The sequence below is a fragment of the Malurus melanocephalus genome, unplaced genomic scaffold (assembly GCF_030028575.1).
Source record: "Malurus melanocephalus ecotype Western Australia unplaced genomic scaffold, MMel_1.1 scaffold_39, whole genome shotgun sequence".
NCBI classification, from domain to species: Eukaryota; Metazoa; Chordata; class Aves; order Passeriformes; family Maluridae; genus Malurus; species Malurus melanocephalus.
In genome coordinates, this window is record NW_026623271.1 from 1782576 (window position 1) to 1795777 (window position 13202).

Sequence of the window (13202 nt, forward strand, 5' to 3'; positions counted from 1 at the left end):
AGGAGACACTTTTTCACTTGAGCAGGCCACTCAGAGAGGTAGCACAGTATCCATCCATGAAGATATTTCAAATCAYGGATAGGCAGAGCCATGTCTGACCTACGCTAGTAACAATCCCTCCTGTAGCAGCAGGTTCCACCAGATAACCTGTGAAGGTCCCTTCCAACCAACATTTCTATGATTCTACAAAACATGGAGCCTAAAATGACTCCCTTCTCTCTCTTACCGTCTCACTTTAGTGGAGTGGAAAAATTCACACTGAATGTCCTGAAGAAGTAAAGATAGCAAAAGAATTCTGTGATCAGCCTAGTGACAGTGAACTCCTCACACTGATGATCATTAAGATGAGGGTCATTTATCATCAGTCTTACAAGAATTAGTARTCAGTAGGCATCAGTAATCTCGAGAGGTCAGCCGTGCAGGTTTCTGCTGCTGCCTTTAATGCTTTCCTCYTTACACAGCTCTAAGAGGTAAATCTTATGTCCATTAGAAACTGAAGCAAAAATCACTCTGAAATCATGAGCATGTTTCAGAATAATGGACTAAGAAAAGCAAGTTTTGACCTGGAAAGCTATTAAATGACTCTTTATTGCATGTGAGATATGTAAATCTGGGCTTATAAAAATCAGCAGAAACATTAGCTTTTGAGCAGCTTATATTTCTCATTATTAATGGGATCCCTTACTGAAAAAAGATTTCCAAATCATCATATAGATTTAATAAACCAAAATACATTAGAAACTTGATAACCAAAAGAATGATATTGCCATTTTTACCTGTTACCAGGTTGATAAGTTCCACAACCCAAATTGATGGAAAACTGGATCATGTGAGTCACTGAGGAAGGGAGCACCGGAAGGACGTGGAAATAATCCACAGCCCAGACATTCCTGTTGTGGCCTTGGTGACTCTTTTGCTTTAGGCAAAATTTGGTTGCAGGAGTCTGCAGCTCCGGACTAATGACAACAGAAACCAAAGATGGCACCTTTAAAAGAAATTAAACAAGGCTTAAATAAATTAAAAAAGGTCACAAGATACCATTTAAAATAAAAAAGCAACTCTGTGCTGAATCAAATGTACTATCTATCTCCTTGATTCATTTTGTTAATGTTTTTAGCTACTTTTTTCCAGACAGGATCCCAAATGAAATAATTTACTATTATGTGCACAGGTATTAACACCCTGGGTACCAATGATGCTTATCACCTCAGAGATATTGGGCTGTATGGTTGTAAAAACACAGAAGAAAGGACTGAACCTTCTGTGTTCTGAAAAGGGCAAGTTTATGTTACCAGTTTCAGCTTTGAAGGGAAGATGATGCTTGTCCTGGAGCTTTAGAGCTCACAGAAGCTAAGGCAGGGCAGTGGCATGTCTGGGTACRTGAGAATGGAGTAACAGCAGGAGTTCACAGGCATCAGTGGGGAGGATGTTATGCTGCTGAAATAAATGAAAGCACTGCTTTACAAAGCTTAGCCTTTGTCCTAAAGCCATGTAATTAGAATTTTATTATGTCAAAAGAGGATGTCAGCTTTAAAACTGCTTGTTTTAAAAAACCTCCACAATGAATTCCATGTAATTTCAGATCCTATCTCCCCAAGTTCCCTAATTAATATTTTATTATTTTACAATTACAGTTTCCTTAGTTTTACAAAAGTTCTACCCTGTCTTTCACACAGAAGAAGCTGAGGAGGGAAGCCARGCACAATGAAACAATGCAAGTGACTCAAGCAAACTCAGGCCAAACCTTATTGTAAAYATTTGGTTTCTAAGTGCTGAAGTTACAGGGAAAATGCACACAGACCTGTGCTTGAAATCAGTTGCATCTTTACCTCCAAACTTCCCTCATACTATGTAGGCACACTKCATTCAGCATCTAGTGCATCCATGTGCATATGTATGAAATTCCAAATTTTGCTGTTTTACAGCAGCAGAATAAGGAGACCCCAGGGCTGRGTTACTGAGGGTGGACATGGTTCATGTGCTCCCTTGCCCTAGACAGGAAGGATCCTGAAGGCAAGTTCAAGGTCTTTATTGTCCTGCCTGGGGGTGGTGGATGTGGCTGGAAGGCGGCTGCACTTTGGGCAGAGGAGATGCTGCCTGTGCACTCTGCCCACAGCCCTTTCCAAGGCTGAGCCTGTGCCCATGTCCCTGCAGACCCCTCCCAGTCACTGATCCACCWCAACTGACCCTCTCTGGACCCTGCTCCTCAGTGTCACACAATGAGCTTGAGTGGAAACAGGAGTAATTTTTTGTGAGATGTTACCATGGAGGTTTTCAGCTAATAACTGGTAATTTTTGCCCATTGCTGATTTGCCTGTTTCCCCAGCCCCAACCAACACTGCCGTCCTGCCGGGGGCTGGAGTGACCAGCAGTAACTGCAGGGCTGGGCTGCAAAGGCACCCCATTGCTCCCAGGTCTGCACATCATTTATGTGTTTGGAGGGTCATGTTTGAGTGTCCCTGTGGAATTCAACAWGCAGTAAACCTTTGATGGCTTGAAAAGAATGATCTAAACATCCCATCCACCTGCTTTGTTTATGATGATTTACCTTGTAAGCAGCATAGGTCAGGGTATCAAGAGGTATGTGTTCCCTCTTGCCTTCAATCTTGGCATAAAGTGTGACATCATTTTCATGGGATTCTCCAGAATCACAAGTTCCCCCTGTACAACACACATTTGAATGAGAAAAAAAAAATAATTGAAGCCCTTGTTATTGGAAAAGGGAATCATACATGCAGCCATAATTATGAAAATAATTACAATCAGATGGTATTTAACTTGGGATCTGAAACAAAAGAACACCATCCCTAAGGATACAGTGTATAGGAACTGTTTGATCAGATACACCATGGCAGAGATCAAGAGGGTTGACGATTATGAAAACCTCAAGTACCTCTTTTAATCAGCTTATCAAAACAATTTTAATAGAAAATGCTGTGCCTCAAGCAATGCTTTATCTGTGTGCTTTAAATCCTATTTACATAGAAATGCTCTGCTTTTGAGCTCTCATCAGTAAACTGCTATTTACTACTCGCATATCATGCAGTCACACATGTAGGTATGCAACAATCCCTTAAATACTTCWCAGCTGACAGGTTTGCAGCTGAGAACTTGTTCTCAGTCTGAGAAAGACTGCTATGCATCTTRTTTGTTGTGCTGCTCCTTCTACTGTCTAAACCATATCCTAAAAGGGATGGCTGAAATCTACTGTTCTCCACAAAACACACGTGGCACGCTTGCCCAACTGGAACAGGGTAGCATTTGAAATATCTTCATATCAGTAGAACCCAAAATACTTGTTAACCCTCTCTGAAAGAGCGGATCTATTGGCAAATATGAGAATTAAGTTCTGCATTACATTTACAAGATGAACATCGTCAYGCTAGTTGGTATTCTGGAAAGGAAGTTTTTAAAACAAAGTTTCTGTATTCCTGTCTTCTGTATGAATTCCTTGAAGCAGGAATTAAGAATTAATTATTTCCCTGTACAGTATAGGTACTGCAGGCATTAAAAACCCACCCCAAAATAAAAACCAAAACCAAATGTGGAAGCTTCTTTGAAAAGACTGCAGAGTAGAAAGGTTGTATATACTGGAACCCTTGCTCTGCTTTTTTTTCACTACAGACAATCAGTTCTTGTAAAGCACTAAGCAAAGTTCTTGTAAAGCACTAAGCAAAGTTCTTGTAAAGCACTAAGCAAAGCAATCCAGAGAACTGGATAAGATGTGTATCTTTAATGTGTTTTATACTGCAATGAGGAACATCCATTCATCCTTTCAAATTTCCTCCTTGCCTGAATTTCCAAACTATTATTTATTTAATTTAAAAACACACACAGAATACATTTTTCAAACAATATCCCCTTATCCTCTGTGCCTGCATCTGCTGACAACTTCTCCCCTAAGTTCAGAAGGTTGACAAAATTTCTTTCCTGTTTCTCTTGCAGGTGTTGTAATGCTCGGAAGAAATGGGAAAAAGCATCCTCTTTTTCCTGTGCTATATTCATAATTCATGGAACAGAGAGGAGATGTGCAACAATTTAGGACAACAACATGACGTCTTCCCTTCACTGAATAAAGTGTGTTTTTTCTTGTTGATACAGAAGGTTGCTTGTGGAGGTCACAGGTTTATTCCCTGCTTCCTCCTTTATTATTCTATTATTCCCTTTTAAGCAAAAACCCTCACTTTCTCTAAACATGGTGTTGAGAGAGTAACCTCATGGAACTTCCTTTATGTGCAAAATAAAAGTTCTGGAAAAATACTGTGAGTGTTCAGTACCATGTTCATAGAGATTTTGGTCTGTTGCAACATYAAACCACTGCAGTTGCACTGACAATAACAGGGGCGAGGGGAAGGGCCAGGACAGTTTTTTGGCTGCTTTCTCAGCCCTGGTGAATGACTGATGTTGTACTTTGCCCCAGCAAGGAAGGTCCAGAGATGATGTTGACCCACAGCAATGCTTTCCATGAGGGATGCCACCTGCAGAGCACATCTGCTCCAAGACCACAGCACAGCACACTCTGTGAATCTCACCTGGGCCRACTCATTAGCAGAGGAAGCATTTTATGAATGGAGTAAGAGATTTTGAGGGGAAGCTATGCCATGGGTTCATCAGGGAAGGCTGGCCCACCTCTGTGCTACTCCCATCTCATCCTCAGGAGCAACTCTTGGCTCTGATGGATTAACACCAGGGTCTACATGAATATGACTGTAGGAGGATATGACAAGTACCTATAAAACCTCTAAWGATGGCAAAGATATGACCATCTCTTCTAATCATGGATTAAGGGGCACTGAGTGAAATTAGTGTGTACAAGACAAGAAGATGCTTTTCCACATGAGAATTGTTAAACTATGGACACTGTGTAATGTGACTCTCACACATTTCACACCKTGTATTAATTAGGAATTTATACTCACCCATACTGAAATAAAATCTCAAGTTCCCATAACCTGTAGTGTCCATGTATGGAGTACATATTTTTCTTTCTCCATCTCTGAGAAATACCATAGCTGAGCCAGATTCCAGAGTTCCACATTCAGTACCAATGACRGCTCCAAAGATGTCCCATCTGCAGAGGCCAACAATGGGTGGAGAAAGTGCAGCAGCACATTACTGATAAACTCATACAAAACATGCCACAGGGGTTCATTTGAACATACAAAAGTAGCTGTTTCTACTCTTAAACAGGACAAAAAAAATGCAGTGCTTCAAATGTAATCCCTATGACATTACTTACATATTCAATATTAGCTTTTAAACTCAGTTGACTCAACTAAAGCAAAGTTAGTGTAAATATTTAAAAGAATTTGGCATAAATGCATGAATTAATAAAAAATGAGGCTTTTAATGGATTCTGTTACAAAAAAAAATGTAGTGTATTGTTCTACCATCTTCATTATTTTTTCCTGGTGTTAAAATGTTTAAAATATAAATGCATTCTGCTTCATTTTGCATAATAGAGAAGATTACAGATCAATGAAACTTGAAAAGGCACATGTCCACCATATCTGCTATACAAATATTAAATATGTAGGTAAAAGCTGAAAATGCTCTCTTTTCATCTTTTTGAGCATTTTGGGTAACAGTTTTTAACTAACACATGAACAGAGTATGAAAAAAGACTGCTGTGTTCCTAATATGTGATGATACGATCTTTCTCAGTTTTTCTGTACAACATTTTATCTTATTTTTATTCAGTGATAATTAAAAGAGCTGTTGCAGAATTTTCCAATTAAGTACTTTACATTGAAAATACATTTTTATCATGAAAGTGCTGGTTACTTCAAAACTCAATCAAAATGTTTTGAAATATTAGAAAGTGTTGAAACCTTGCACATTATTTTGGTCTGATACATTATTATTATTCATGTTGAAGTCTTAATTCATAATAAAATATTTAAGAATTATAAGGCTGATAGAACAATGAAATTATTTAGAATCACTAAATCCTGATAATCCAATCACTTAAATATCCAGCATGATTCAGGAGGAATGAGAAAACATGAAAGTTCAGAAACCTTTGTGAGAAGGGAGTGTTTTCTTGCCTCTTTCCATCAGAAAGCATCTCTTGCAGGTATGTGCCATATGACAATTTCAAAAACTGTCATTTCAAGAACAAAACAGTCTATTTATTAATTTAACCATTCCAACAACTTCAAAATGCATTTCTAGGATCTTCCTAAAAGCTGCCAGTTTCCCTGTTGACCTAAGCTGTGACAGACCAGTGACATGCCTGTTTGGAAATCCTGCTTTAAAACTGTCAGTCATTTACACAGGAATTAGCAAGCTTAATGTCACTGAAAAGCTTTATGATATAAATATAAATATTTCAATGGAAGTACGGTTTAACCGAACCCTAATTCTATTGTGCAGATTTTTTAAGGGTAATGTGCAATATAATCAAAACACAATTTTGAAAATGGGTCTCCTGGGCTGAAGGCAAGTATGGAATTAAGCAGTTGTGCCTACTTTAACTTACACAAAAAAACCCTCACAATGCTCCATTGATCTTTTGTATGCTCTATTTAGCTCAATTAAAATACTCTCTGTAGTGACCCACAAAACAACTCAGGGTCATGAATGATGCAGCTCATGGATGTTTCCAGGGATCCTCTCCTTTTAGGCAGCATCAGAAATGAAACCAAGAGAATTCTACATCGTTTAAAAAAAAGGCACTTTAATAGAAATACATCAACACACTCACTGCCAGTAAGGAAAATGGAAAAGGATCCTGGGTCACAGCAYGATTTAACATTTACATTTGAATTAATTTATGCCTCACATGACTCTTGGAACTCTACTTTATAAAACAGGTGATTTATGGACTAAAACTAGACCAAGTGGGCATGGAGGTCCAAAGCAACAATGTGCCTGCTAGAGACAAAGGCAGCCTAATGTGGGAATCTGCCCACTTTTAGGATCAGGCTCTAATTCATACAATTAAAGAGAAGCAGAACAACAATGGAAATATGTGTGGTACTTAMAACAGTCACCCCCATCCACAGAGCCTCACACTTGAGACGGTACATGCAAAAAATAGCAATCAACTGCTTATTAAAAACAGTGATAAGTTCCTATGTCCTCACCTCCAAGAGCATTTGGTGCAAAGGAAAGTGGTGGTGTGAYCCCTACACCTGAGCTTCCTTTTGCTCTCCCTCACGAGGGATGCTTTTGCCTTTCCCTCGAGAGCTGGCAGGGTCAACTGACGTGACAAAGCAGYGTCTGAGAACTTCCTGCAAGCTGTGCCTCAGGTATACAATGCTCTGTGACTGTCTGAATACAGTAAAACTGTATTTCAAATATAGTTCAAATAGCATTCAAAAGTATTTCTTTAAAAAGTGATTAAGGAAACTCATGTAYATTTGCATTTATATACAGCTCCCAACACAAATTTCAGAGAAATGTTGAAAASAGGAACAATAGTGGTGACAATTTTATATGATTAGGATGTAGTCCATAACATCGCCCAAGTCTGATGTTTATTTATGGCAGCATGCAATTTAAACCTCCATTCTTACAGAACAATTGAAAGAAGGAAGTTTCTTATATAGAGCAAAATTGGCGAAGAAAAAAAAGGAAAAACTGGACTGGCAGAGTGGGGGCAGATCAGGACCTGGTTTGTGGGACACAGAATGACAGAACCAAAGGCATCTGCTGGCTGCACTCTCCCTTGCCCACTTGCAGTTGGACCCAGGCATCATTGATAGGGAAATTGTGAATTYCTGATTCAGAAGAAACTGTACACTTGCTAATCAGGTTTGCAACAGCACAACTCAACTAAACCCTGAGCTGAGCAGAGACAAGATCTACAGACAGGGCAGATTTCCACAGGCAGCACTCCCACCCTGTTTTCTTCAGGATGGAAGAAAGACTCAGATCAAATCTCAGAGGTGTCCCACATGGTCACAGCACACAACATACATGCTCATTTTCCTCCCTAAGTCTGAAGCAGCACCTGCTGCCATTGGCTAATTATTTGAACTGGGACAGAGTTCACAGTGAATATTTTTTTTCTATAAACCCCAAATACATCATGTTTCCACAGGACACATTAGCATATATTTCTTAAAAGGTGCTCTTTACTTTCAGCACAGCATAGGCAGCATTTGAATCAGTTGCTAATGATCTGAAATACTTTGTAGGTTWAAATCAACATTCAGTGGAGACCCATAAATTAGCAGCGTATGTTTCTCATTGCCCTGGGGTTAAAGCAATTAAGGATTTTTTTTTAATAGAAAAAATCAAGACCCTACTGCAGGTTATTTTCTTTTTGTCAGATTTTATACAATGAAGTATATAAAATGAAACTTCTTTATCAGGACACTTTTTCTAAAGCTCACTCATGCTYTGGTAAGAGTAGTAATTTCATTGTCCTAGATGGTTTTGTTACTTTCAGTGCCCTTGCACCAGTCCCTGCTGGACATGGCTTTACAGGGACCCTTTGAATCACAAAACATTCAAAATAGAAATAGCCAATTATCAGCCAGACCCTGAGCTTTGCCCAGCAGCTATGGCTATGCTCTTGGTGCTGCTAGATGAGAATAGACTGCTACTTCAGCTATCCTGCCTCCACTTCCTCCTCTTCCTCATCCAGTACCTACAGGCTTCTGCATAAGCAGGAGCTCTCTCTTTGTGAAGTGAGGCTGASAGCAGTGATCCAGAAGGGATGAATTTCTCAAGAAGTTCAATTTCAGGTGGATATGAGTTTGTTAACAACACTGGTATGAATTAAAAAAACAGATCAATATAATTTGTTTCTTTAGAATGGCTACATAAGCCACAAACACGACTTCTTTTCATTAAAAACAGTGGTGATAGGATGGTCCAGAAACAGACTGYTCCTCCTGGACTTCCTGGACTTGTTTCTTCCTAAAATCTGCAATCATGTGCTATTTACAGTACTGTTATTTATCCTAGTCAGAACCTTCCCTGTCTACACGGCAAAGGTAAAATGCAATTCCGTTTTATCCCATTTCCTCATCCCTGGAGTGATGCTGCTCAGGTCAGGGCCCTACTCAGGTAGGAACACTCACCCTTTGGGCTGGCTCTCAAACTCTTCTGCCCACTGCTCCTGGGCATCCTCCATGGAGAGGTCCACGTCCCGGGTAGTGGCAAAATTGAACTCGCTGCCCTCTGTCCCGTGAAAGTAGATGGCGTTCCCATCGGACTGGCAGCTGTGCTGTGGGCAGAAGGAGCACAGGGAGGGTGATGTTATGGTGGGTTTGTGATGCTCACACACTGTCAGATCTCAGTGTTAGCTGTACTTTATCTAAGGACTCACTGATGCCTGAAACTAAACAAAAACAAGATGGCCATCTTTTATCTTTCTTGTCCTGCCCCAACAGCGATTGTGTCCTAATCTCATACCTGCTTCCTTCCAAACCCACTACAGACCATGGTAAAACCGTGTTTGCATTCAAAAGTTGTGTACCATATCTCTGTGTGTTTATTTCTGTTCTGAAGTATCGCACTTATGTCTGGCCCACACATAACTGTGTGTACAAATAGCTTCAGTAGTATATCAAACATTGCTACAGGGATTCTGTAGGCGGAAGAGTTTTGTGCTGTGAAACATGTCAGATCTCTGTGCTTGAATCTTTGCCAAAAGAAGTATTTGTGTGTAAAACTGCTATGCATTGCCACACAGTAAACTTTGGGCCTCAAGTGTGCGAGTGAAAAGACTGTATTTGCCATATTTAGTCCAAATTGCATAACAAATAGCTTTAGAGGCAACAAGCTCTTGTGATACAGCAATCCCAGGGGTCGTGAGACCGCTCCGAAACCCAGTGTGCCTGCTTGTCCTATTGCATTTCTGCACATTCCACCCCAGCAGCATCAAATGAAGCCATGTGTCTCCCCCAACAYGCCCAGATCACCACAACTCTCCAGTATTGGCCTGGAAGGAGCTGCCTGTGAGGAGCACRTGGGGGTCACAGTACAGATTTGCTTCTTTCTCCCATCCTATTTTTGCCTTCTGCTGTGTCTGATAAAATCATAGTCTGCCAAATCTGGGGGGTAGAAATGGGTACCAGAAGCTTCTAGAGAAGATCCACCTGGTCTTAATGCAAACTGAGCATGTGGCATTTCATTGAGTTCTTCATTTCACAAAATATACTGATAAAAATAATCATTAACTCCAACACTTCTTCCATTCGTGTGTGTGTGTGTGTGTGTGTGTGTGTGTGTGTGTGTGTGGCATCTTGCTCCCTTAAAACTGGAAGTTGAATAAAGGAATTATTAATTAGATCAATTCTGCATTCTTACAACATTTTCACATCTAAAAAAGAAACAGAATAATGCCAAATTGCATTGACCTTTTCAGTACTGTCTATGCAGTGCCCTCTTGTCTCTGAACCCCTTCAGAGTGCCAAGGGAAAATATGACAATCACCTCTTTTGACTTAAAAAGGTCACAGTAGTGTCACATAAGGGAATAATTAGATTTTTAACAAAGAGAAAGGTGGGGCAAGAAATGAAAAACTGCCCAGTACATCTTTGTCTGTAGATTTTTATGAGTMAAGTACAAAATAACACATTTTTTCATATTCTGTAACACTTTATTTACCAATACATTAAGTGACATGATTGAAATTATTTTATTGATGGTTTTAAAGTATGGTTACCAATACCTTAGAAAGTCATTTATATTGAGGAAAGTATTCTGTAACTGTATTTCTAGAGGTGCCTACACATTATTAGAAAAAACTGTGAGTACTTGAAGTCTGATTTTTGTAGAGACTTCCTGGTCTATACTTGAATGACAACAGCTCTATGTTTGAACTTAACACAGACTTAAAGATATAAGACATTTTAAAAATGTAAAGACTGTTTCAACTGCTAAAATAAACAAATTGCTGTTAAAGTGTTTTTCTTCCAAAGAAAGGTCAAAGCAATGGAAAGATCCTGAAGTTTTGATAGTGCTGATAATTTATGACAGAAATTAAATAGATTTTGTCACAAGTCTCCTTTTTCCTTGCTCCGTTAATGCAGCATTTACACAGTACACCATGCAGGCCACTGAAAAGGCAGAATAATTTACACATCAAATATATTATAACCAGCAGAAATTAATGAGACAGTTTTATGTCTTCTCTTTGAAAAACAGCAGTTGTATTATGCAGTTACTTATATCTGACTGAGAAATTGCTTTTGTTTACTCATTTTAACCTTCACACTCATAGGTATCACTAACATCAGAATTTTAGGAATGATTTGTTTATGTGCTTCTTGATTTTTAGAATTTGCTTTATTTGCTGAACAAAAATGAAGTATCCTTTATCTGTCAATCAATCTGCCACAAAACTCCTACTATTTRCAGGCAGTGAAATAAATACACTAAAAATAAATGTTCAGGATAAAACTTAATCCAAATTTATACATAACCCTTCATCCAAGGAAGCAAATTGGCAAATAGATCCTATGGAGCTAGGTGTTAGAATTGCATACAAGCACTGGAAAATCCTTCATAAATCTCACTTGTACCTCAGGTGCTAAGTTGTATGTAGGTATGGATTTAATATGTGGGTATGTAATTAATAATAGCTTTCCTGATGTAAACCATCTATTAAAATAAACACAAACCAGATACAACCCCATTATCTTTTAATATTTGTATGTCCTTCTGCTGTSTAGCAGAATATTTACTGAATGGAGATTTCATTTGTCAGGATAAATAAATGGGTGGTTTGGTAAAGGGGTGAATAAATAATTATTTATTGAGTGGTGTATGATCAAGCCCTTATGAAAGCTCAAAATCATAATTTATTTCATTAGTTTGATAAAGCTATGTTCATGCATTTATACRCAGCTCCATAGTATCTATGAATATGTATTTTATGCATATTTTATGTGTTAACGAACCGCACAACGTATGGCTCAAATCACAATCTGCTCATGTCAGCTTTGGCTCATGTGAAACAGCAACGCAGAAGAGAAGTTCAGATGGGGGTTTAACTCCTCCTGTTATTCTAAATACCTACAAAACCTGTAATAGAAGCTCATAACCTTTAATGGTTTAAAAAGAGTAAGAGAGAAGCTCAAAACACAGGTATTGCTTTTAAAGAAGTTCTGAGGAAGGGCCATCATTTTCTTGTCCAGTTTTGCCCCAGTGCCACCATTTGGGTTGTGRGACAGCTGCTTTTGGGAGAAGCAGATGTGGATTAGCTCCATGAGCTGAGCCACCCAAGCAAAAGCCAGGGCTCCTCTGCTCACGATCTTATTCTCTCCCACCTGTCACATTTACCTTGCCTGTATAACCATCACCCTGCATTTTTTTTCTTTTAACTTTCCAAACAGTCACTATCTGTCACTGCTTTTACTGCTCTTTTTTTACCTGATGGGACTGCTGAGGGGTGAAAAACTTCAAAGACCACTSAGCCAAATTTTCCAAGAGCAAAAGAAGCTCCGCAGGATACAGTCCCTCACCAGCATTGCCCCCAACTACCTTGTCAGTCTTGTTCAGCATCCAGGAGGCTGCTGACTGTGTTGGACTATTTTGTGACAGAATTTGATGGTTTCATTTTCTCTTGGGTTCGACCCAAGATTTGAATTCAAGTCTTTAGAAAAAACCTCTAAAGTACAATTTACATACTGTGTTTTCTCTTTCCCAAATTAAATGCTTTGTGCTTGCAGTGGTAGTCTACATACTTCCAGTATTTAAGGACTGAATTTCACAAGTGTTTGTTTTCTTATTCCCAAGAGATTAAAAAAAATGTGGAATGCACATATAATGAGTTTTAATACTATCTTGGTTAAGTTCCCCCTAAACTGGAGATACTGTGGATTATGTAGATGCAGAGTTCTCTTCTATGAATTCCAGGTTAAACTTGTTCTCTGTTTAATTTTTATTTACATTTAAATATTAGATCTTATCTTATAAGATCTAATCTTATAAGATAAGAGGAAATCAATTTGCTGTGCAAAATTTGTAACTAAAAAGGCCAAATGACAGCCACTTGCAGGATATTTGTCTTTGTTACTATGGAAGCATCAGCTGTAGATACAGAACTAAAGAACAGTTCAATTTTATTTAAAAGGGATTAAAAGCATGCAGAACATTTAGTGTGCCCTTGTGCAAATTAAAACACTGAAAAGGTAACTAATTTGAAAGGRAAAATTAATCTAGATAATAAATTCTTTGACAAATCTGATAAATCTCATTTAGCAAAGTTTACTCCCAGACCACCTACGCAATAGAACATA

The 13202-nt window shown here is 38.7% G+C and overlaps 1 protein-coding gene across 2 annotated transcripts in view; it reads right to left on the reverse strand.

Moving 5' to 3' along the window:
- RELN (reelin) overlaps positions 1-13202 on the reverse strand; it is a 270732-nt gene that overhangs the window by 99945 nt on the left and 157585 nt on the right. For both annotated transcript variants that reach the window (XM_057364499.1, XM_057364500.1), the window contains exons 11-14: positions 9036-9181; positions 4920-5071; positions 2549-2661; positions 777-985 (exon numbers count right to left, since the gene is read on the reverse strand). In XM_057364499.1, the coding sequence (XP_057220482.1) occupies positions 777-985; positions 2549-2661; positions 4920-5071; positions 9036-9181 (620 nt within the window). The remainder of the gene's footprint in view (positions 1-776; positions 986-2548; positions 2662-4919; positions 5072-9035; positions 9182-13202) is intronic.